The 27,100-nt window shown below is 34.2% G+C and overlaps 1 protein-coding gene across 3 annotated transcripts in view; it reads left to right on the top strand.

Moving 5' to 3' along the window:
- Positions 1-25,658, top strand: part of LOC112861247 (sodium channel protein type 1 subunit alpha) — a 134,123-nt gene extending 108,465 nt beyond the window's left edge. For all 3 annotated transcript variants that reach the window (XM_086718807.1, XM_086718806.1, XM_086718805.1), the window contains exons 19-27: positions 31-185; positions 1,707-1,880; positions 4,748-4,870; positions 11,909-12,190; positions 14,667-14,720; positions 16,285-16,422; positions 18,343-18,447; positions 20,012-20,282; positions 22,379-25,658. In XM_086718807.1, coding sequence (XP_086574933.1) covers positions 31-185; positions 1,707-1,880; positions 4,748-4,870; positions 11,909-12,190; positions 14,667-14,720; positions 16,285-16,422; positions 18,343-18,447; positions 20,012-20,282; positions 22,379-23,556 — 2,480 coding nt within the window. In that variant the 3' untranslated portion in view covers positions 23,557-25,658. The remainder of the gene's footprint in view (positions 1-30; positions 186-1,706; positions 1,881-4,747; positions 4,871-11,908; positions 12,191-14,666; positions 14,721-16,284; positions 16,423-18,342; positions 18,448-20,011; positions 20,283-22,378) is intronic.
- Positions 25,659-27,100: the final 1,442 nt, after the last annotated feature.

The raw sequence follows: 27,100 nt of genomic DNA, 5'->3' as shown, positions 1-27,100 counted from the left end.
GCGACTCCTGTTTGAATATTATGCTTGCAGGCTGCGTACAAAGATTCAAATGTTGTCAAATCAGTGTGGAGGAAGGCAGAGGAAAACAATGGTGGAACCTGAGAAGAACGTGTTTCCGAATAGTGGAGCATAACTGGTTTGAGACCTTCATTGTTTTCATGATTCTCCTTAGCAGTGGTGCTCTGGTGAGTGAACATTAAGCAAAAGTGGTACAATATTAAGTTTAAAATAATCTCATACTGATGACTTACTAATCTTTCTATTACACTGTTTTACTATCCAATGCATTTTTTCCGAAACCCTCATTCTACATCCAATTTCATTTTCATGGCGTCAGCCATCACCTGTTTGGCAAACCTTAAACTGTTATCTCTACTTATGACTTCTTCCTTAAATACACATACATCTCAATATCCATCCAACCATCCATTCACTCACCCACTCATACCCACACACCCCCCTCTTCTACCTGTCTTCAACACATTTTTAATTACCCCCACATCATATCTTCCAGATTTTAGACTTAATGTTTCAACTATTTATTTCTGGATTTATTTTTCTATGTATATGTATAATTTCTGATAAGCTATTTATTAATTTTTTCTTATTCTTAAGTAGCCTAGAAAATTTGTCCCTCCAGCTTATTCAGTATAACCAAGGAATATAAATGTTCAATTACTCATATTTTAATAAGAAAGTAAACATGGCAACTTCAGTGTAGTTAAAGGAAGCCCTGTGATGGTATAACTTCTAAATTCTTACGAACCTTGTTTCTGAATGGTATTCTTATTATTTCTTTATGGACAGTCATTAAGTCCTTAGGGACTACTTCTCTGTCCCTTTTAAATTGTGTCCACTGTTCTTACACTACTCAAGAAACAATGAATGTTGGTAACAAAAAATATTGGGCAGCATGCCTAAGATTTGTTTCTCTGTATACGAAGATGTTTTTTATATCGAATTAATTTATATTGGTATGAAAATCACTTCTCTGATGATGTAAACTTATTTTGCATGTCACTTTAGACAAGAAATAGTCTTTTGCCCCTGAAATGAATGTGAGACTCAGGTGTAAAGTATAAAGAGTTCATATTAGAAGGACACATATTGCAACATAAATGGGAAATATTTTCATCTTGTTATCATGGTCATGCTACATCTCTGCTAAGAAACATAAACTATCAACAAAATGTAGGGGAGGGCGACAAATGAGCCCAACTACGTAGTAAAATTGGGCTATGTGATGATTGATTACAGTTTCTGCTTTATGAAAAATATAAGCCTTCACTTTTTATTTCTTCAACCTTTTAATGGCAAAAAAATCAACTGGAGGAAGCATAAGAAATGAAACAAAAGAAATATGTAACTTCAAGTTGGGGTGGCACCATCACCATCCCCAGGATATAACATCAGATGTTTCCTGAACAAGTCAAATTAATTCATGAGAATTATGCTTTTACCTCTTTCTTCTGGCTATAATATTGATGGAGAGTATAACTTTCCCCTGATTCATTAAAAGATCTTTGAGAGGGAGAAAAAAAAAAACAAAAAAAAAACAGCAATAGCCACTATTCCTCTGCCCTCCTAGTCCAACAGAATGTCATATGTATACATATAAAATCAGGGAAAATATATTTATGATCAGAAAAATAGCTCATAGAGTATACTAGTTTTAGAAAGCTAAAATATATCACTTTTCTTTATAGGCATTTGAAGACATATATATTGATCAGCGAAAGACAATTAAGACGATGTTGGAATATGCTGACAAGGTTTTCACTTATATTTTCATTCTGGAAATGCTTCTAAAATGGGTGGCATATGGCTATCAAACATATTTCACGAATGCCTGGTGTTGGCTGGACTTCTTAATTGTTGATGTAGGTATCCTCCACATCTTTGTCTCACTTCCATGGTAGTTTGTCTAATCCGTATACTGATTCTAAAACAGTCAATCTCTGACCACTGTGCTGAGTTGACAGCATATGCTACTTAATAGACAGTAAACTAATTCACCGAATCATAGTGTTGTAGTTTTTAGAAGAAATAGGCTAGTTTGTATTGGTTCAGCCTTGGGGGGGAGGGGCGGGGGGGCGGGGGTGGTAAGGAATTATGGTGGCTTTTGCGTATGTTGTTTAAATTCCTTATATTGTGAGTCAGATAGACTTGCATTTGAGTTCCAGCCCCATCGCTGATGGGTTGTGTGCCACTGAGTAAATTACTTGGCTCCTGACTCTAAAATGGTGATATTAGTACATACAGTAATAAAGGCACTCAATAAACACTGATGATGGTGAGAGCTACCGTCACTTTTTAAAAAATTCTCTTTGATCTACGCAAAGTTTTTAAAGGGTAGATTGTATAGATGATACTCTGTTAGAGGCAGTAAAGTGTACAGACTGTAGGGAAAAGCTCTACTTCATGCAGCAACAGGAGTTTCCGTGGGATGTAGACTCAACTTGCAACAGGCCTGTAATGTACCAAACAGCCCTTCACAGAATTTACATGCCCAATCATTAATAATACTTCATCTACCCTAAAACAGGTGGCTGCCTCTGGAGATTTATTAAGCAAAATGTTTCATGCTATCAGTTTGACATAATTTCAGCTTTAGAAAAGTGTGTCCGAAATATCGCAGACTTTGTAGGCAACAGTTTTATCCCCAAAAGATAATAAATGACAATAATAGATAATAGATAATAAAAGATAATAGATGACATAGTCCAGCAGGACTATGCAGGTTTGCTGTGGAAAGTATTTCTAGAGCTAAAAGTCACTCATAGGTTATATCTCTTTACTTCTGAACAAAGGCAAAGCCAGAGCTATTTAAAAAGCTTAATAATGTTACTGTGAAATGAATAAATTAAGAAAAACCTCAAAAGAATAATTGCTTCATCATTACAAAAGAAAATATTTCTAACATCGAGGTTTCAAGCATTAGAAGTTATATCATATTTCAACTCCCCAGATTTTTCACACTACATCTTAAATATAAATATAATTTTACCTTTTTGAAACTTCCTGAGCTTTGCTTTTCTCTATTATGATTATTGCATGTCTGAAATTTTAGTGAAAGACTGATGATTATATTTATTATTGTAATTTGAGTTTTTTAATTGTCAGCTTATAAGCACTTTATTTTTATTTATTTTTTATTGTAGTTGACATGCAATGTTGTATCAGTTTCAGGTATACAACATGGTAGTTTCAATAGCCTGAAATATATTTTAAAAAAATTCTATAGAGAATTTTGTCATCTTGCAATAAAAATAGTTTTATTTTTCAATATTCTGTTTTAATTATCTCATTAGGATCAGTATAACCCTCTTTAAAAAGCATTAAAAAATGATAGCACATTTTGGACATAGTGTCCAATGTTTTTGAACCTGTCCTATACTAGGCACTTTCAAACCAAAGAAATTGTAACTCAGTTTGGATATGGAGTTTTGATAAAGTCTTTATTTAGAGAATTAGACAGCTAACATTTTTATTTCTTAGTACTTGCGTATTTCATACAAATTATGTAAATTCATTGATTTATTTATTTGGTAAAGATTTATTGTGGCCATTTTCAGCCAGGTAACCATGGCAGAAGCTATAAGTTAGCATAGAAAATTTTGAGGAATTTCATGATGGAATCACATGTGAAGTTATATTGTTTACATAAGGATAAACTTTAGGGAATTGAAAACAGAAGGTTTTAGCAAGACAAAAAAAAAATCACTTTCAAAAATCAACTGTGAAATCAATGTGCCAAGTTATTGCTTTCTGAGAGTATCAGTTATAATTAGTTGAATATACAATGCAGGATTAAGATTTCACGCTTTTTCTGATACAATAGCAGTTTCTGTATTTTATTACTAACCATGCAAAACCCCAAATTCAGCAACAACTTAATAAAATAAAGGACGGATATGGGGTGCCTGGGTGGCTCAGTCAGTTAAGCGTCCAAATCTTTATTTTGGCTCAGGTCATGATCTCACGGTTCATGAGATTGAGCCCCATGACAGGCTCCACACTGACAGCATGGAGCCTGCTTGGGATTCTCTCTCTCTCTCTCTCTCTCTCTCCTTCTCTCTCCCTCTCTGTCTCTGTCTCTCTCTGCTCCTCCCCTGCTCTCTCTCTCTCTCAAAATAAATAAATAAATTTTAAAAATAAAATAAAATAAAGGATAACCAATGACATTTTCTTATACCTCAATTTCTTCCTTTTTTAGAATTAATTTTTATCATTTTTCTAATTGCTCAACCAATTTATTAGTAATAAATTTAGTTGAATGTATTCAACTTATTTACTAGTTGAGCAATTAATAAATTACATGACATTTAAGGTTTTTTATTCAGCTAGATTTAATTAACATACTGAAAGCTACTTTCTTTGCATCAAACTGAAAATACTTCCTTAAAATTTTAAAAGGTGCAATGATTTATCTTCTTTTAAAAATTTTTTTTAATGTTTATTTATTTTTGAGAGATGGGGGGAGAAAGAGAGAGGGGGGGAGGGGCAGAGAGAGAGAAAGACACAGAATCTGAAGAGGCTCCAGGCTCTGAGCTGTCAGCACAGAGCCCGATGCGGGGCTTGAACTCGCAAGCCATGAGATCATGACCTGGGCCAAAGTCGGACACTTAACCGACTGAGCCACCCAAGGACCCCCAATGATTTATCTTCTAAGCAAAAATCATATTTATTATATTACATAGTAAATACTAATTGAATGATGATTTAATTTATTTATTTACTTACACAGGTTTCATTGGTCAGTTTAACAGCAAATGCCTTGGGTTATTCAGAACTTGGTGCCATCAAATCTCTCAGGACACTAAGAGCTCTGAGACCTCTAAGAGCCTTATCACGATTTGAAGGGATGAGGGTAAGGAAAAATGAAGGAACCTGAAGTATTACATGTAGTCAAAATTAAATTAAACTACATTAAATCAAATTTTATAAAAGGAAAACCCATGCATGCAAAAGGAATGGCAAATCCTTGCAAAAGTGCTACTTTATCATTTAATCTGTTGCATATTTACTTCTGGGTGATATGCAAGAGAATTTAGGCCTCCCTTGAAATGATACAATATCATTTATCTGCTGTGCTTATTAAAATGACTTTATTTCCTAATCTATTTTGGGAGTTTCCTTACAAACCTATATACAAAAAAAGCAGCTGAACTATTAAAGTTCTAGGTGTAATGATATGATAATAATCAACTGAAGTGAATTCTACATTACGTGCTTCTCATTTGTGATGAACTAAATTGTACTTAACAAGTTTTATTGAAAATAATTGAATCACACATGTGCCTACGTATGAATAAAGGAAAAAAATTTTTAAATGTCAATTTTGTCTGTATAATGCCAAAGTGTGCATTATTTGAATATAGTCAAGGGTGGATACTAAATATTGGCTGAATTTTAAACTTTTAAAAAATTTATGTTTAATATGGCCTCAATTTATAAATGCATTAATAATTTTAATTTATATAAATAGTAATAGTAGCTTAAAGATTGTATGTAAATCCACACAATTTTTCAAAACTAAAACATTTATAACATAATGGACAGAAAATATCATTTTTATTCATTACTATAGATGATTCATAAATTAAGCATAACTCAAATTTCACTTGAGTCACACAAAATGTTATACTACTCCTTTTAAGGAAGGAGTTCAATTCAACCATTCCCAATGATTCATAACAGGTTAAAAATGTTGCCATTATTGACATACTATTTTCCATACCTTTTTAAAATTCATGAAGCATTGATGTATAAGATGCAAAACATAAAAAAAAAGTTCCTTCTTTAAAAAAATCAAATATTCTTTTACCAAAACAAAGCTACTGAATTAAGTGTGATTCAAAAACAAAACAAAACAAAACAAAACAAAAAACATTGCTTTTTTTTTTCTGCCTAAGGTTTAGTTGTTTATGGAAACTAAGCTTTACTGAAGACTTCCATCTACATTTTCTAGGTTTGTTGATGGCCTTCTGTGTTCTTTTAAAATAGAATTTATTGTAAATGTCACCTTTTAAGAACGTGAGACTTGTCTTTAATTTCCCTAACATATATAAAAAGTTTTTTTTCCTCATTAGAAACAATTTAACACAATATAATGCAGTCTTATTTTATTTCTCACAGAGATCTTCACATATTTACTAAAATGTAAAAGGAAATTCTCCCCAGGGTATGTAAACATTAAGTTTATTTTCCACTTAAAATGTCACTTTCTTTTGTTTCAGACTGGCAGTTTCAGTTCTTGAGAAAAGTATTATTTTTATACATTCTAATTGAAATCATATTGCCTGAATCAAAGTAATATCTTTTGAAAGTCTTCCGAAATCTGAACAATGATAAGTATTTGAAGCTGTTATAAACAATCCAAATTTAACTTTTTTAAAATGTATTAAATCCATGATCAAATGGCCAGATGTTCCCATGTTGAACACTTTATTTCCATTAGCAATGTTGGTCCTGTGGGTCTATGTTTGATTTTTACAGAAATAACCTTATCTCTAATTATTGATCAATAATGCTTTTTATATTATAAGGAGAGGTTGACTTTTGCAACTGAGAATTTTAAAAACATAAACTTCTTATTGGTGCTGATAGGAGAGGAACTCAGCATTTAAATTATAGGATTTATGAATGTAATTCCTTGCCTCGTAATGACAGAATATACACAACCCTAAAATGGCTGATCATTTCAACACGTGTTTGGCATTGTAGAGACAAAATAACCCGATTATTAATTCTATTTTTGTGCTTCTGGTGCTTGGATTGTTTTACTTTGTAAAAATGTAAATATGGATAATGGTGAAGATAGAGATAATAATGATGATTATATTTGGGAAGTGATATTTCCCAGTGTGAATACATTCAGAAACTCTCATTTTATTCTTTTCCTTAGCAGCATAAAACCACAATAGCTGTGTCAGAGTATAAATCAAGCACTCATTTTATTTCTGTTGATTTGTCACTTTTTCAAGCATGTGCTTTTATGCAACATTACCAAACAAAGCATGTTGTATAGTGCTTGATAAGAAGTTAGAAAGGAATAAATTATCATCACGTTGCACTTTATGTTTTGCATGCTTTATGCACATTTCTGGCTGACAGCTTTTAAACATTTATTGTATTTCAAATTTCCAGTCCAAATTTTTCAACTTGTAAAATTGAACTGAGTGAATTGATGTCATGAATATCTAGAGTAAAATAAAATTTGTACTTAAATTTGTAATTTTGATTTCCTAATCTAAGAAATCTTAGATACCTTCTTTTTCAAAAGAACTCAAGTCTTGATTAATAGGGAAACAGACAAGAGACCATATCATATACAAAAAGTAACACCAAATGTTCTGTCATATCAGATTTCTAACTAATAACAAACTATATATTTCTATTTTATATAGGATAATCTTGCTCCAACTTGGATGGGGTGGAGCGCTGGTTCCTCCCCTCAGCCCTTTATTATGGGTACTGTATTACCCCTTTTGCTACCTTTCATCCTTTCACTGTGACTTTGTGTAGTGGGATGAGGGAGGGATTGGGAACGGTACTCTCTCACCACAATAGGGAAAAGTACACTATATTCGAATCCCCTATTTTCAATTGCCTTAAGTTTTCTTTTGAGAAAAATACCTTTGTGAATTTACCCTGTGTGGATTTGAACACCAACGGTTCATATCTTTACTGAGTTTCACTGAATATGATTTAGTTATGTGTATATGGAGTTATTCATTTATGGGGAGATTATCTGATTGGTGAGGGTGGGGGACCTGGTTTAGAATGAATGCGTGGAAATTTTAACTTGTCAATTGATGGTGCTGTTTGAGACATAAAACCCTTGCCATTTTTTACATTGATTCTGGGTCCTGAAAACTGCCATCCAGATGCCAGCAGGCAATTCCCTGCCTTGTTGATATGTATGAGCAGATGCTAGGGTTCAATATTCCAGCTTTCATAAGACTGGTGTTGATTGTGTGACCTTTCCGTTTTTATTAAATGAAAGTTTAGGAGAGTTATTTTCAAAATGTAATGAGGCAAAATATATTAAGAGTTGAGTAAGCACATGTGATTTGTGTTATAAATGGAAAAAAAGTTAATATAAAAAAATCCACTTATTCGAACTATACAGACTACAATACCCACCTAGAAACAAAACAGAAATGTCTTATCACGTGTATTAAATAGAATTTAATGTATAAACCCAGTTCTTAGAGTAAGTCACTCCCAAATAACTTTTTAGGATCTTAGAAGATAACATGATGAAAACATAAATAAAAATAAATCTATTGTTTATTCTTAAAGTTTAAAAATAATGTACAAGAAGAAGAGTTTCTATTTTGAGAGAGATCAAGTTGGAGTTTTTGTTTAGATAATTGAAGTATCGCATCTCTCAAAGACAATTATCTTAATTAAACCCCACAACACAAATGTAGTCATTAGCTTTTTAAAATATTCCATTACTCTTCTTTATTCTTAAAGATGTGATTTTACCTCGCCTGCTTTTGATTTTTATTCATGTAGTTTTTGTATTTAGACTAGAGAAGCATTAGAATCCATGAGTAGTATTATTTGAAGCTCAGAGATAATTTGTTCAGACAAGACATTTCTACATGTATCAAAATTCCTAACATTAATTTGCATACTTAATTGTCAATCCTTCATTTTGTGTTGATTTAATAAAAATGCAGATAATGAACTAGATATGGAAAGAGTCTTTATAAGATTGGATTGTGCTAAAATAGAGAAATTCTATTGGTGTCTTACAAAGCATTTGTGAGAAGAAGCAACCTCTAGTATTAAGATAATTCCTTCCTTAGACATCTTCTTTTCTGCATCCTGAAATCTCTATCTGTTCTTCCCAATTTATTCAGGCCATCTTTTCCCAGTACCTTCACCTCATGGGAACCAATTGCTGCAGATCCCTAGAGCCTGAAAAGAATTAATACACCTCCTTCTGTGCTGAACCAAGGAATGGCTTAGGGGTCCTGGAAAAAGGCAATCCTTTCTCTGAACTTTATTGCTTAATTTAATGAAATTTAGATATGATGGACCTTTGTACAGTAAATTGCCCGATACTGTGCCAAATGTTTTCCAATATTTAATGTTTTTATCTTCATAAAAATAAACCTTTCCTCTGGACCAAACGTATGCCAACATTGCAGACCATATCCTGAAAGACACTGCTTCAGAGTCCTTGCTTGCTCTTTCGTGTGATCATGAATTACATGGAGTTCATTTTAACGCAAAACAAATCCCCTGTTGCAAAGTAAACCTCTCAGACTTATTGGCTAACCTACAACTTTTTGTTGTGTCAGGTTCTTTAGTCTCATCTCATAACCAAAACTAACATTAAAGAGTATGTTTTCCTCAATAAATGCTAAGTTAATCTTTACTCCTCTCATTCATTCAATCAACCTTTTTTTTTCCCTATACCCAAAGCACTCTGTTTCCTATATTCAAAGCATTCAAGGCCTTGGAGAAGTATAATATATTTTTGCATCTTAAATTAGAAAAAGGAAAGCCTCTCATCTATCAAGATCACAGGAATGCAAGTAACTCTAATCCAGAGCAATCTGAAACCAGATAAATGGGAGCAACTCCAAGGTGAATCAGTGAGGTAGAATGGAAAGAGAAAGCACTAGGTGCCACTTCTAGTCTACTTTCTGATCATAATCTTTTAGCCTCATTTTCTCATTGCCAACAGAAAACACCATACTAAATTATTTCTATGGTCCTGGCCAGCACTGGAATTCTGATTCTTAAATTCAAAAGAGGAAATGTTGATCTTTATTTTGGAGGCTAATGTGGAGGGTGAACTGGGGCTCCGTGAAAGAAGTGCTACATGAACCAGACCTTGTAGAAGAAAGAATATTCCAGAAAGGGGGATACTTAGCAAGGGATTCCAAAGGCATCTCAGGTGTCTGGTATTGTATTAGTTGGGTTGGGATGAAGGGTAGGCGGCTAGGGAAGTTTAAACTGGAAATGTAGATTGTGGAGTAATTTGAATACCAAGATAAGGAAAATATTTGATCAGTGGGAATCCATTAAATAATTTTCAAGTGAGGCTCAGAGATAATGAATTCATCTTACGTGGATCAAAGGAAGGAGAAAGTTAGAAGACCTTGACAAGAGTGCCAGTATGACTTAATGGAGGCCAGAGCTAGGATGGATGGTGAAAAGAAGTAACAGAGATGAGAAAAGTTTTAAAGGAAGAAGTGTGAGACCTGCAGACTGACATGAAAAGAAATTCAGGAAGTAGATGTCACCAGTATTCTGCCATGCTCTAAATTGGCTATTGTAGGTAAAAATGTGCATTTAAGTGTGTACTCTATGAATATACAATAAAAATAAGGGTTGTTGTTTTTTTTTATCTGGATGGTAGGCAAAATATTCAGAAAAGGAGGAAAATAAGTAACTTGCTTTCAGCTATTAAATTTTGAATACAAGAGAAATCTAAGTGTATCCACATATTTAAAATGAAGTATAAAAGAAGGATTTATTCAATCAACTGTATTACTGCAGACAGGCAAATGAGATATGGTGAGGTGCCATGTTTCAGTTTGGTAGGCTGCATAGGCTATATCACCTGGATCTGCCTGGATAATTCAACCAACTTAAATGTTTATGCTCATTTCCTTACCTTTGCCAATAGTGGTTTTACTGTTTCCTTCGGCCCACTTATCACACTGTTTTGGAACCCCAGACGGCCTAGAGTTCTTTGCAAAGTTTAAACACGGCTCAGAAGCATAAGGAATTGGCTCGTGTATTTGTTTTTTCAGACAGGCAATCAAAAAACATTGTTCTAAAAATACGCTGGCATCAAATGGCAGATGGAAGATATTTTGATGCCTGTTGTTTACATTGGATCAGATTGACAGTAATAATAGAAATCCATAGGCAGAATTAACTTAGCTATCAGTCGTTCAAGTCTGAGGCATCTTCTGTCACTTGTGAGCATTTTAGGGCCTGTCTTTATCTTCCCTCTTAGTGACTCATAATATAGCTCCAATGGGCACTGTGGAGGAGGGAGCGAGGACAGCCATCCCTACAGTGTTGCCAAATACGAAAACTCAGATCTTTTAATCTGTGATCCAAAAATTAAGATAAGAGGGAAAAAAACATGCTCCCATAGAAAAAGAGTAGGTCATTATTTAGCTCAGAATTGTATGTTAATCACTTCACAGTTGGGCACTATGTATGGCACCCCTCCTTTTCTTATTTTCCTAAGAAACCAATTTCTATTATGTTTCATTTAAAATAAGTTTATTGAATTAAACTCAGTAAATGAAACAACTGACATGACTGGAGCTTGAAATAAACGATGTGATGATCTAATGAAATACATAATGCTAAATTGTCTTGCTTCTTATGCAAAAATTATTATTAGTCATAGCAATGCATGAATAATTAAGGACAAAACTATATTAGGCATTTAATAATATTTTTATATTTTTAATTTTTTTAAATATACTGGTCAAATTGACTTGTGTCCAAATATTTTAATTTCATTATTTAATATATAACCTTTTTTAAAATTAATTTATCATCTGTATTAGGATTTCCTGCCTCTCTTTTTTCTAATAAACAACAAATATTCTCAATTCATCTGGCAGCAAATTCCTCTGATTTTTGCCTTTCCTTCAACCTTTTGGTACTTCCCCCTCTCTTTGTTAAACTTTCTTTTTCTTTGTTATATTATCTATATTTGTTTCCCTAAATGTATTGCTTAAGAAAGAATGGATTTCATTTTAAGATTTTTTTACTTTGCTTTTAAGTGTCATAGAATAGTCTCAATACTAAAAAAGAATTTTTTTAAAGAAATACTAAAGATTACTAGGAGAATGTCTTTTAATTTTTAACCAACAAGAATTCTGACTTTTCTTTTTTTCCATTTGTGTATTAGGTGGTTGTGAATGCCCTTTTAGGAGCAATTCCATCCATCATGAATGTGCTTCTGGTTTGTCTTATATTCTGGCTAATTTTCAGCATCATGGGCGTAAATTTGTTTGCTGGCAAATTCTACCACTGTATTAACACCACAACTGGTGACATGTTTGAGATCTCCGAAGTGAATAATCATTCTGATTGCCTAAAACTAATAGAAAGAAATGAGACTGCCCGATGGAAAAATGTGAAAGTAAACTTTGATAATGTAGGATTTGGGTATCTCTCTTTGCTTCAAGTTGTAAGTGAACACTCTTTTCTCTGAAATTTGTTTATTGTTTGGAATAATAAAGTGATAACATACATCTAAGTTACTAAGAAGAGATTTAGCTATTAAGAAGGAAGTTTATAACACACTTTTTTTTTTTTTTCCTAATTTTGATTTGTTAGCACAAGTGTGTTAGCCCAGGTGGGTGGCAACTTCAGCCCATGCAAGCAGTGCAGACATAGTTGATAGAGGCCAGGCAATTCAGTTTTTTCCAAAGGTTTTTTTCTCTTCCCGCCTATATTGCTCTCTTCCCATATGAACAAGTTGATGAATAAATCAATACGTTTGCTTTATTTTTTTCTATTGCAATTAGAAAGCATTTTCCACTGATGGATCACCCTCCCCAAACATACATACTTAACACACCTGATTGGATTATAAGTAATTGGTGGCAATTAACTGCTACTGAGTTGTATGATTTGGCTTGAAGACCAAGGAATGATATTTGAGGTTTTAGGGTTGGATCCTCACAGTGAAATACAAATAATACAGGGTAGTGCCTGAACCCAGAAATGAAATATAAGCAGCTGTGGCTTCACTTCAAATGACATTTCAGAACAATTACTTAAGTCTACTATACATAATAATAGTATCCTTATTGTACTTACTACTTTAAATACGTAAGTATCTGAATATTAATGTTTTTTTACTGCCGGGTCTCCTAAGCCTGATTTGCACAAAAGAAAAACCGTTTGCAATTTATAAAAACACAAAAGATGGTGGCCCTATAAACATCTGCATTTGATGCTGCTTTTGGCAGCAGCTGCATCATGACAAAGCAGTGGAAAAAAACAGAATCCAGATTGTTTAAAAAACATAGTAAGATACTGCTCTATTTTGGCCACTGCAAACTCAGCCTAAGGAATAAAAACAGACTATAAAAGTTCTTTCATTGTTTCTCTACAGAGGCTTTAGCACAGAAATCTATTTCTCTTCACCAGGATCATGTTTTCAATTGCTCAACCAAGAGACTAACCAAGCAAACAAACCTGCGTGGGTCAAAAACCCTTTTACCTCTCTTTCAGAGGTGTCTGTACTATGATTCCTTTATAAGTTCTTCCCACCTTCTTGTTGGAAATTCTTATTTCTCTTCTGGATGTTTCTGACTTACTCTGAATGTTTATGCAATTAAAATAGGGATTTAAAAAAATCTGGAAGTATGATTTCTTTAAATATTGTAGTGGACACATGGTGACATTTTCTTGAGAATTTATCCTAACCCTTAATTAATAACCACACTTGTAAATATCACCAAAGTGTATCACTTCCTCCATAAAATTGAGAAAAGAAAAAAATTTTTGAAGCAGGTCCTTGAAATGATAAATAATTCTGAAAATGTAGGGTAAAGATCTTGCACGCAGCCATTAGATAAATTCTGCCACTAAAGAAACTCTAAAGTACTACTTTATATTTGGCTTTGTACAGAATCACCTCTGTTGATGAGTAACTCATTGAAATGGTTCTATGAATCACTTTTTCTGTTCCTGTACCTAGTGGGTAATGGACTTGTTCCGTCATTGACCTCAGCCACTGACATTCAGTATTTCCCCCTCCGATAGATAGCTTCTATTTTGTAGCTAAGAATCATTACTTTCTTTCCACTGCCATCACACAAACCCTTCCTTGGCTTTCTTCCCATGACATCCACCATTTCACAAGTGTTAGTGTTATGAAAACGAAGATGTGTTGGGATACAGATGCTGAAAGCTTTCTAGACTTGTTCAGTAGCTAAAAACAATCCTCTCAGACTCTCAGGGCTTAAAATTTATGTCCCAGGACAAATAACAAGTTACTATAAGCTACTAGACTTGGGATCCATCTTGAATCTGAGAATGCCAAGTATCTACTGTATTATTTTCTACTTTTACCCATATTAACTCACTTTCATTAAAACTACAGGGAAAAAGGTAGAATATAGGATGATTTCTGGGTGCTATTCTTCAAAATTCTTAAAAGAATAGTTGCAGCTCTGACTTTATACATGTCTGTATGATCCTCAGAGTGTTATGATCAAGAGAAATGTTAAACTTTCACTTTCATCACCTTGCAGTAGATCTAAATGTAATGATTGATTTGTAGATCTAAATTGTAATTGTTTTGCTGTTACAGATATCTCCAAGTGTGTTGGCATTTGTAAAGCTTTCTAAAAGTATTCCACCAAATTTCTATAACACTTTAAATTTGCATTATTCCATTAACTCTAAGGAGTAGAGAAGTATTTGTGAGTTAGTTATCAAGCAGGAGGATATATCAAATAACGATTTTTGTTTGTTGTGTGTTTTAGAAATGAAAAGCCTTACTAAGATAGTGTATTGGTCCAAAATCTATGTAAAACTTGTTTTGAACTGTCTTTCACATTGTTCCTTTTAAAAAATACATAAGTAAGAATATTTATTAAACATTAGGTCTGAATTATTCCAAAGTAAAGCATGCATGTCCTTTTTAATAGGCCACATTTAAGGGATGGATGGATATAATGTATGCAGCAGTTGATTCCAGAAATGTAAGTATTCCTTATCTCCTGCCTTTTTGTAACATTGGTTAGGTTCTAAAATTAATTCAACAGGGCATAGCAGCAAAATGGAATGATTCTATGATGATTGTTTTAAAAAAGGAAAAATTGGCTCAAATTAATATTCAAATATAGCAGAAAGATTTTACTAAAATAAATGAAAACAAATTATTTTGAAAGGTAAATGAATACATTCATACGTTTAATAACTGACAAATATCCCTGTATTAAATATTTTTCTATTTTGCTTTCTTTTTATCTACTAATTATATAATCAGCATATGGGAGCAAATGTGAAAAAATATATGATCAGTATCGGTAGTTGAAATGTATAGTTACTCTTCATAAGTAGTAGACAGTGTGAAAAGTTATGAATGTTGTCCAGGCAGCCTTAGATTTCTGTAACAATCCCTTTTACATTCATTCTTGTATATGATTTCAGCATCTATAAATTTACTGGAGTCTTTGCCAATGATGTTATCACTTCTATGGTTAACATTTCCTTTAAGTTTATATCACCAAAGTAAAGACCTACTTTATTTGGTTTCTCCTACAATAGTCTCTTTCAGGCTTTAAGAAGAGAACTGAAATCCATGCTTATTCCAACTCTGCTCTTCAAAACTTTGTAAAATTTAGTCTGGTCTGTCAGTCCTCATCTTTCCATTCTGAAGTCCAATCTATTGTTTGGCAGTCCAATCTATTGTTTAGTCTATTATCATAAAGTTTAACTTCTCTCTCTGTAATCTTTAATCTGACCTGGTAGGGCTCACTTAACTTTCTTAATGTGCACTTCCATAAGTGGCTTTAGTTTCATGTTGAGTGCTTTCCTGATATCCACCAGAGTTGTGTCATTTCATTTGTTACTTACAATTATGTTTTGGGTGTTTGATGGGTTTTAACTGTGTTATCTTTAGAAGGACATGAATTTATTAGAGAACTATCTATTGTGACTCATTTACCCTTTACTACGTAATATGTGGTAGCTCAATGATAATTTACTGGAAGTTAAATCTAAAGACTGAATCATCAACTGAGGATTCATAAGATGGTGTCCAGTTATGTCTACTAAAATATGTCCTAAAAAATTCAAGGACTATTGTAATGTTAAAGGTATGATGCTGAACTTCTAAATGAATAACTCAGTTCTTGTTTACCAAATAAATTCATGCATACACAAATAGTTGTGTCTAAGCACAGTCTATACATATTTACTAGAATAAAATTTTTCATTAATAATGTTTAAATTATTAAAACTCAGTACCTAAAAATCTTTTACCAAATTTAGCACTCTACTATCCAAATAGCAAGATACTAGTTGTATTTATAGCTATAAAAAATAGATTCTAAAGTGTCATAATAACTATATTTTTTACATGAAAACATCTCTAAAGGCTAATTTCAGAGACTTTTTTTAGAGGCAGCTGATTCAGAGAAAAAAAGAAAAGTACTGCTAAGTATTACTAGGCATTTTCTTTTCTATTCTTGTGAAAATGCACCAACGATTTCTAGCATCAAAATGTATTGCGACATTTTACAAACTATTCTCCTTTGGTAGGTGGAACTCCAGCCTAAGTATGAGGACAGTCTATACATGTATCTTTACTTTGTTATTTTCATCATCTTTGGGTCCTTCTTCACCTTGAATCTGTTTATTGGTGTCATCATAGATAATTTCAACCAGCAAAAAAAGAAGATAAGTATTTCTAATATTTTCTCTTTCACTAAGATAGCAAAATTATTTGAAGCATTCTCTCCACTAAATGAGTACTTTGATTCAGAAGCCAAATAGGCATATATATTAAAATCTATTTTTCATCCGTTCCTTCTACCATCTACAGCCCATTTCCTTCAGGGTATAGAAAGCCAAGAATGACTGGGTTCCATTCCTGTACATAGGTTCACAAAACCTCTCTCTCTCTCTCTCTCTCTCTTTTTTTTTTTTTTTTTTTTTTTAGCCAGGGGCCACATTTTCAGTCCTTTCGAAGAGAATAATTGGAAAAAAAACTAGAAAAGAACACAGCATATGCCCCTTTTCCAAAGTCAACTCATTGTTTTATCCCTGTAATTCCCCTACTTAAAATATTCTTTCCAGTGAAAACCCTTAGAATGCTTGCAATAAATTAGGCAAAAGGTTTGCATAAGCATCTCCTAGTGTTTCTTTTCACATTTTTTCCTTCATTGGGTCTTTTTATAATTTCTATTTCCTTCTCCTTGATATTTAATTATAAAATATTAGTCCCAGTGTTGAATTGAACAGCTCTTTATCTTATTATCGTTTATAAAGCCCATTTTATCATCCTGATTATATATGCACATTATAGAAAGTATGAAAAGTAAAGAAATACCATTACTTGGGAGTAATCACTATTCACACTTTATGTTTTTCTGTTCACACTTTTCAAACATATATTCTTGTTATCAAAATTATTTTATCTATAGTTATAAATTATCTTTTTGAGTTAACATAAGTATTTTGCCATTTTGTTAAGTCTTTGCACGTAGATTATCATAATTTACTTAACTATTTCCCCAAAAATTGATGATTTATGTTGTTTCTAATCTTTAATGATTTAAAGAGTACCTAGTCAAAAGTCTTTGTGCCAAAAAATAAAAAATAAAAATTAGTATTTAATTATTTTCTTGAGACAAATTTCCAAAGTATTTTGCTTCCTCCAAACAATATGCTCGCTCATAGTCTCAATAACAGTGTATGGATGTGCTCAGGTCACTGCTGCTTCACTGGCATCAAACATTCTGTTTTTAATACTTGACATTTGATAAATGAAAATTGCTTTTAATTTCAATTTGTATGTCTATTGTTACTAGTAGATTTGAACATGTTTTCGGTGCTTTTGTCATTTATATTTCTTCCTTGTTGATTATTCCTTCATCTTATTTGTTCAGTATATTTTGTTATTGTATGAGTGCTTCCATTGTATGAGATGTTTTCACTATAGAAAATTCCTGTCCTCACCCCCTTTTATTGTTATTAATATATTCTATGATCAGTGTCAGGTCTTTATATCACTTATTAGCCTGGGTTGCAATCCTCTGTACCTCCTGGCCTGTCACATCCTTGCCATACTAATGATCTCTGATCCCTAACACTTCTACCAACTCGGCCAGTTTCCTTTTTATCCTTTTGTTCCAATTCTTGGCTGAGTGAAGGTGGATTATAATAACTTTAACCCATCCTACAATATACATACTCTAATGCATTGCTGCACTGGAATAAGAAAATGATTGTCTTTAACTTCTGAAAAGCAGTCTGTCTAGCATTAGAAACTTATTATTTCATGTTTCAGCAAATCGCATTTTACCACTCACTTATTATATGGTGTTGGGTAAAATACTTAGCCTCTCAGTTGCTTGTTTTCATTCTGCCATAAAATAATACTGAAAGTAATAAAGTCAATGTTGGATGATTGTGAGAATTAAATAATACTGTAGCACCTAAAAAATGCAATTCGTATGTTTCAAATTTAAAATTCTAGGCTTAATTATTTTACCCATTTCCTTTTTTAACCATCCTTTTCCTGTTTTAAGTTTAACATTGAAAAATTATGCGCAAAGGGGCACAGTTTTCACCAGTTTTTATTTTTCTTTTCTATACTTTGGAGGTCAAGATATCTTTATGACAGAAGAACAGAAGAAATACTATAATGCAATGAAAAAATTGGGATCAAAAAAGCCACAAAAGCCTATACCTCGACCAGGAGTAAGAAATACCAAATGATACGGGAAAAAATAAACAAAGACAAAAAATTGCATGTGTTTTCTTACAGAAGAGATAGAAGCTAACATTTCCAGCAGCAAAGATTTCTTCCATTTTTAGAATATCATTAATTCATACCTTTTATGGTAATGGTAAAAATTACTTAAAAAAAAAAAAAGAGAGACCAGAAAGAAAAAGAAGCAGCAGAAAAATGCATCCTTGTTTTCAGGGGACTTCTAATTACACAACTAGAATCCAACCTAAATGGCGAAGGCACATAAACAATGTGTTATGCACAAGAAAAAGCTGTTCAGAACTCAAAAGTAGTTGCTGAGTCATCTTAAGAAGAGGGATAAAATTTGGATGGGATTAAAAAGCATGCAATTTTCTGCTAGGTTAACAAAGTGATGAAGTGCTGAGTGAAATAACATCTTACTTCCCTTGTATTGTCCGTTAGATGTACTGAGTGGAGAAAAAAAGAATTCTAGTATCTGCTGTTCATATAGATGGCTATATAGTTAGAAGTTACTAATGTCTTCAGCCATCAGGGGCAATAAATACAATTCATGATGATAACTAACAATCCTCATGCTTCCATGATAAACCAACCAAACAACTCCTCTGAAATGGAGAAGCCTTATCCTACACTGTATTGATTTTTGTGATGATGATTTGTGAAGTTAAAATAATTCCTGAGGCACATTAGGGAACAAAATACTAGTGAACATTCATACTGTGCCATCCAACAGTTGCCTTCTTGAAAATGATGAGAAATACATACTGTTCTCTACTAAACCTTAACCCTGGAAGTAGAAATGGGTCAACTATGTGTAGAAAAAATGTAAGATAGAAGATATCCTCAGAATTCCTCAGCAGCCTAAGGAAATGAGCCAGACAATGGCCTGCAGTGACTAACAGTGGCAGAAATGAGGGGCAGAATGACAGATCAGTGATGGGAACATTAATTTTTGACATCAAAGTATAAAGAAGGTCATTATGGTCTGATTATTCCTGTGTAGGGTCAGCATTCTATGTCTGACAGTCAACAAAGACTTTTGGTGGAAGAACATCAATATCGCCATTCATAGGTTTTAAATGCATAACGTTATAGACGTGTCCTGGAAATCCCAAGTTCTCTTTAGCAATTCTTTGAGAATAAGACAAATGGAATGTTGCTAGATACTATATTTTGAGATGCCTGCATGGTCCAACTGATCATGGGATATTCTAGTAAAATAAAATTAGGCAGGTTTCTTTATTTCTCATAATCTTAATATGTTAATATACATTTGTGCCTCTGGGTGAAGAGTATAGTATGCAATGTTTCTTATCAGAAGTACCCTTTTGACAGGGATCATTATTCTGCGGAATACCCATTGGTAAATAGAAGTTTAGGTTATTAAATTTTTAAAATTAATGTGTTACAAGCCATCTTTTACACCATTCAGAGTCAGTGGTTACTATGTATAATATTAGAAAGTTAACCAATGCAGAAAGTACTTAGGCAGATGCTAATATGTACAGGAAAACTCCTATGTTGCTAAAAAGCTTTCCTGTTTCCCTACAGAACAAATTTCAAGGAATGGTCTTTGACTTTGTAACTAGACAAGTCTTTGACATCAGCATCATGATTCTTATCTGTCTCAACATGGTCACAATGATGGTAGAAACAGATGACCAGAGTGAATATGTGACAAACATTCTGTCGCGCATCAACCTGGTGTTCATTGTGCTGTTCACTGGAGAATGTGTGCTGAAGCTCATCTCCCTCCGCCATTATTATTTTACCATAGGCTGGAATATTTTTGATTTTGTGGTCGTCATTCTCTCCATTGTAGGTAAGAAGTATTTAACATCTCTTCAATTCTGTTCAATAAAAGTAAAAGTTGTAACATTTGCTTTACATTAGAGGTCATCCCACCACTCAGAAATCACTACTCTGAAATTTTCTATATGTTTCATCCAGGTGTGCTTGTTTTTCTTACAAAATGAGTCTCCTGCTGTATGTACAATATTGTATCCTATGTTCACCATTTTAGATTAGGTATATTATTTGTGGATCTAGTATGTTCCCATTAATTTGAACTAGGAATATGCTATTAACTAAGATCAAAAATGTTTTTGACATGTTTAGATTAAGTAGCCTATATAATATCTAGATGATTCTGTTGAGAAGAGAACTAAAAATTTAGTCTGGTCCTAAGGAAAGATACTGCATTGGAGATATAGACACAGAGTCATCAGCATGTAGACAGGAGTGGAAGCTGGTGTGAAGATAAAGAAACGCATAGAGTGAAAAAAAAAATAAAGATAAGAACAGAATGTTAGCAAATAGAGATGGAAGTTTCTTTAAGGGTATCAGGTAGAGATTTTCTAGATAACCTTGAAATGGAGTTATAGTAATGATGCACAAGGGGATGCGAGGTGGTATGGGACATCATTTTATCATTATATACTTAAAAGTCTGGAATGTACAACACATCACATCAGTAACAGCTCATCTCATTAAAGATACAACTCTAGCTCCAGGGAAGTGGAGAAGTGTATCTGTGGGCCTAAAGTATTCATTCTTTCCTAAACCAGATAATATGATTGGGTCAACATTTTATCATTCAATATGGGGCACCTCTGATGGGTAGATTTTCATGCCATTACCTCCTCTTAAGGAGTTGGTTTTATATCCAACTTGTATATTGCAGGTATCCTTTGATTTCTAAAGTAATCTATGGTGCAATCAGTTGTGGATAGGGTACTAAGGTTATATTCACCTCTCTCTATCTCACTCTCTCTTTATCATCCTTTTTCTCTCCCTCTCTCACACACCCACACACACTTAGACTAACACTTTTCTAGAATGAGACAGTGTAACTTGAAAGACCTTGGTTTTCTGAACCAATCAGGAAATTAGTTCAATTGTTACTTCATTATCTAAAAAGCAAATAGAGAAAAAATCTTAAAAGAAGTGGCTGAGAGACCAACGTTAGACGCAGGAGACCAGAAAGGGCACCAGCTTGGATCCTTTTAGAAATGTAGCAGCACATATATATAATATGTAAAAATATTATAGTGGAAGCTCAGGCAAGTACCAAGTTCATGGAGAAATGAAAATAGTATTAAAAACGGTAGTTACTTTTAGATGGGTTAGGACTGAATAGGCAATTTCAGAAAAAAAAATTGTATTCATATAAATATGTACTTATATCCTTGGCCACTGCTGTTCAGACAGACTTGGTAATTTTTAACTTATTTTTTTTATATTTAGTCTTGAGATTTTATGTAAGCTAAAGATAGTCTTTAGACATCCCTCAAAGACAAAAGTACCGTAAAATTATTTCTGAACATTGTCTTAACTTGGACTGACATAACAACTTACCACACACTGAGTGGCTTAACCAACAGAAATTTATTTTCTCATAGTTCTAGAGGATAGAAGTCCAAGAACAAGCTGCCAGCATAGTGGATTTCTGGTGAGGGCTCTCTTCCTGTCTGGTGGATGACTACCTTCTTGTATGTCCTCATAGGGCAGAGAGAGAGGAGATAGTTCTCTAGTGTTTCTTCTTACAAGGGTACTAATCCTATCATGAGAGCCCCACCCTATGACCTCATCTAAACGTAATTATCCCCTCAAAACTGTCTCCAAATACTATGCATTGGAGAGTTAGAGTTTTAAAACGTGAATGGGGGGTAGTGAGGAGGGAGGACACAATTGAGTCTATAACAAATATTGAGTTGAATTTAATACTGAATGTCAAAATTAAAGTTCATTAATAATATATATTATATACAGTTATATGTATATTATATGTATGTCAAATTTAAGATTATGCAACTGAATTTCAGGATTCTGAACTTTACCTTAGAGCCTTAACAAAATTTTGATTATTATCTTCTTAGTGGATAACTTCAATGGTTGGTTCTCATTTTTTATCCACAGGCATGTTTCTGGCCGAGCTGATAGAAAAATACTTCGTGTCCCCTACCCTGTTCCGAGTGATCCGTCTCGCCAGGATTGGTCGAATCTTGCGTCTGATCAAAGGGGCGAAGGGGATCCGCACGCTGCTTTTTGCTCTGATGATGTCCCTTCCCGCCTTGTTTAACATTGGCCTCCTGCTCTTCCTGGTCATGTTCATCTACGCCATCTTTGGAATGTCCAACTTTGCGTATGTTAAGAGGGAAGTTGGAATTGATGACATGTTCAACTTTGAGACCTTTGGCAACAGCATGATCTGCCTGTTCCAAATTACCACCTCTGCTGGCTGGGATGGATTGCTAGCACCTATTCTCAACAGTAAACCACCTGACTGTGATCCTAATAAAGTTAACCCTGGAAGCTCTGTTAAGGGAGACTGTGGGAACCCATCTGTGGGGATTTTCTTTTTTGTCAGTTACATCATCATATCGTTTCTAGTTGTGGTGAACATGTACATCGCTGTCATCCTGGAGAACTTCAGTGTCGCTACTGAGGAAAGCGCAGAGCCCCTGAGTGAGGATGACTTTGAGATGTTTTATGAGGTTTGGGAGAAGTTTGATCCTGATGCCACCCAGTTCATGGAATTTGAAAAACTATCTCAGTTTGCAGCTGCTCTTGAACCCCCTCTCAATTTGCCGCAACCAAACAAACTCCAGCTCATTGCCATGGACCTGCCCATGGTCAGTGGGGACCGGATCCACTGTCTTGACATCTTATTTGCTTTTACAAAGCGGGTTCTGGGAGAGAGTGGAGAGATGGATGCCCTTCGAATACAGATGGAGGAGCGATTCATGGCTTCTAATCCATCAAAGGTCTCTTATCAGCCAATAACTACGACTTTAAAAAGGAAACAAGAGGAGGTGTCTGCTGTAATTATTCAGCGTGCTTACAGGCGCCACCTTTTAAAGCGAACTGTAAAACAAGCTTCATTTACCTATAATAAAAATAAAATCAAAGGTGGGGCTAACCTTCTTGTAAAAGAAGACATGATAATTGACAGAATAAATGAAAACTCTATTACAGAGAAAACTGATCTGACCATGTCCACAGCAGCTTGTCCACCTTCCTACGATCGGGTAACAAAGCCAATCGTGGAAAAGCATGAGCAAGAAGGCAAAGATGAAAAAGCCAAAGGGAAGTAAATGAAAATAAATAAGAATAATTGGGTGACAATTGTTTACAGCCTGTGAAGGTGATGTATTTTTGTCAACAGGACTCCTTTAGGAGGTCAATGCCAAACTGACTGTTTTTACACAAATCTACTTAAGGTCAGTGCCTACCATAAGACAGTGACCCCTTGTCAGAAAACTGTGACTCTGTGTAAAGGGGAGACGACCTTGACAGGAGGTTACTGCTCTCACTACCAGCTGACACTGCTGAAGACAAGAGACAAAATGGCTACTCAGACTGTAGGGACCAGTTCAAAGGGGTGCAAACCTATAATTTGGGGGTTGTTTAACATGAAACACTTTAGTGTAGTAATTGTATCCACTCTTTGCATTTCAACTGCCACATTTGTCACATTTTTACAAAATCTGTTAGGGGATTCATCTTTTTTTTAATCCATATGTTGTTTATTATATGTGACTATTTTTGTAAATGGGGTTTCTGTTGTGAAATAGACAAAGGGTCTCTTCAACAGGTATGCCACCGGGGGTTATCACAATCACACGGCCTCCCATCTGCACAAAGGTGTGGTTTGCATGAGGGCATGCTGCACTTAGAGATCATGCATGAAAAAAAAAAAAAGTCACAAGGAAAACCATGAGTTCTTAAATTCCATCCATCTTCCTGGGAGGGGTAATTGGGTGATAACTGGAGGTGCTTTGTTGATCTTGTTTCATCAAATCCAGCCACCAGACCAAGTGGATCATTTTGGGCGGGGGGAGGGGGTAGGCCATTAAATCTTAGCAGGTGCAAACTTCATTCAAATGTCTGGAGTCATAAATGTTGTGTTTCTGTTTATCGTATTAAAAAAAAAAACAAAACTGAAAAATGAGCATTGCTTCTCCCCGAAGACTGAATTGACCAAAAGAACCCTTTATAAATTTCTGCTTAATCCTGCACTTCGTTTAGCCATCTTCAGCTCAGCAGGTTGACAACTGTATATGTTAATGAAACGCTATTTATTATGTAAATAGTCATTTTACCCTGTGGTGCACGTTTGGGCAAACAAATAATGACCTAAGCACAGTATTTATTGCATCAAATATGTACCACAAGAAATGTAGAGTGCAAGCTTTACACAGGTAATATAATGTATTCTGTACCATTATAGATAGTTTGGATGCTATCAATGCATGTTTATATTACCATGCTGCTGTATCTGGTTTCTCCCACTGCTCAGAATCTCATTTATGAGAAACCATATGTCAGTGGTAAAGTCAAGGAAATTGTTCAACAGATCTCATTTCTTTAAGTCATTAAGCAATAGTTTGCAGCACTTTAACAGCTCTTTGGTTATTTTTAAATTTTAAGTGGATAACATATGATGTATAGCCAGACTGTACAGACATGTTTAAAAAACAAACACTGCTTAACCTGTTAAAAATGTGTTTAGAATTTTATAAGCAAATATAAATACTGTAAAAAGTCATTTTATTTTATTTTTCAGCATTATGTACATAAATATGAAGAGGAAATTATCTTCGGGTTGATATCACAATCACTTTTCTTACTTTCTGTCCATAGTACTTTTTCATGGAAGACATTTGCTAAACAAGAAATGAAAACAAGACTGGGTAGTTGTAGACTTCTGCTTTTTTATTAAATTTGCTAATTTTAGATTATTTCATAATTTTAAGGGGCAAAATAGGTTCACAAGCCACGTCCAAATTATGCTCTGCAATTGGAAAAGGGTATAACATTTTAGTTATATTTTTGGTAGTGCCTGCACAAACTGATTGAAGGTAGTGCTTATTTTTCATTTTTGTCCTTTTTTTTTCTAATTTCTGTTTATGTTTTCATTTCTTTGGAGTCATCCTGCTCTAGATTGCTCTAAATATAATGCAGGTTCCACATATTTTTTTCCACAAGAACAGAGAGTAGTGAACTTATACAGTCAATTACATCAGGATATTTTGTGTTTCTTACAGAAGCAAACCATAGGCTCCTCTTTTTCTTAAAATTACTTAGATAAACTGTATTCGTGAACTGCATGCTGGAAAATGCTACTATTACCCTAAATGATGCTAACCAACATTAAAAATGTGCAAAACTAATAAAGGTTACATTTTTTATTTTATTGTTTGCCTAGTTACTTTTTGTTAACAGCATTTTATAAGAAAATGAAGATATTTCATTCTACAAATTGGGGGAGAAAGGGAAAGACACAAACACATAGTGAGTCTACCTGAGCTGACAGAAACCCCGGGGTAGAAATGGGACTGGGAGGAATGACCTCCCAAGGGCTACAAGCAGTAGGAAGTGACTTCCGCTAGAAGGAACTCATGTCAGAGCATAAGCTGGTAGCTTTCACTGGAAAAAAAGTATGGGAGCCAGAGCCATGGTAGATGGCCTCTTGAGATACGAAAAGAAGCCCTCAAATCTGTATTTAAAAAATTAAAAGTTGCTATGTGTGAGTAGGATATTTTGTTTGCTCCTCTAGAACCACTCTCCAGGCTTCTCCTCCTGCTCTGTGGAAGGGTGATTTTCTACATTGCTCTCTTACTCTTTGGCTCCCAACTGGTCTGGCTAATGGAAAGTCCCAGCAGGAAAGTACCATCAAGGAAAGCACCAGTGGGAGAGAGCTAACTTGGGTATTTATTCCCCAGTTTCTTCTTTGCTGAGTTGCTCTGGGTTGGCAGTGGTGCATTTATCAACATAAAGTTATACTTTTGGTCAGACAATCCCATCCTACAACAAAAACTACTTGGGGTTCTGGTCTTCACTCCCCTACTTGTTCTCTTAGACCTGTGGCTGGACTTCTCTATTCCTTGTAGCTCTCCCCTAATCTTGCTGATGCCTTTTCAAATGGCCCCTTCATGACAACATTCTCTGTTTCACCTATCTCCTGTCCTGTCGACACAGTAATTAAATAGCTTGTGAAATGGGTCAAAAGGCAAAGATCTGCTTTAGGTCAGCTTGGAGACTCAATCTAACTGGCTATACATAAAAGACCAGGAACTGGAGAAACTCCACTGAAGTCAACCAAAGAATTCAATTCATAGAAATCATAGAAAGGTTACTACAGTGGTCTGGACAGTAAGATTGACAGTCTAAAAACCTTAGCTAAATTTATAAGGAAAGAGAAGCCCTCACCTGTCATCAGGTAGTACAATCTCAGTTATGAAGCTAGAAGGGGGAACATGGCCTTGATGGGAAAAGGAGCAGTCATGCACTACTTTTCTTATCCTTCTACACTCATAACATCACTTTAAAACAACACGACAATAAATACCGATTTATTAGTGGCTGAAAAGTACTTCCCATTTCCAACCAACATAAATAAGGATTATAGGAAAATCTCTACAGATTTTTTTATACTCCACATCCACACCAGTAGTTACTGGTACTTTTCCAAATACAAAAAGAACTAGTGAAACAGAATCATAAATTACCATAGTCATGTTGGTATTATTTTACATAATACTTGTGGTGCCAAAAAGTAATATAATGCTCAAGGAATGTTGAATCACATCAGTGGGACAAAGACAGTGGCTTGAAAGAGGTTCCCATTGGTCAAAA

This window comes from Puma concolor, chromosome C1 (genome assembly GCF_028749965.1).
Source record: "Puma concolor isolate L17-30 chromosome C1, mPumCon1.1.hap2, whole genome shotgun sequence".
Lineage (NCBI taxonomy): Eukaryota > Metazoa > Chordata > Mammalia > Carnivora > Felidae > Puma > Puma concolor.
The sequence above is the reverse complement of the archived record's forward strand: the minus strand, read 5'-3'. Positions and strand labels throughout refer to the sequence as shown.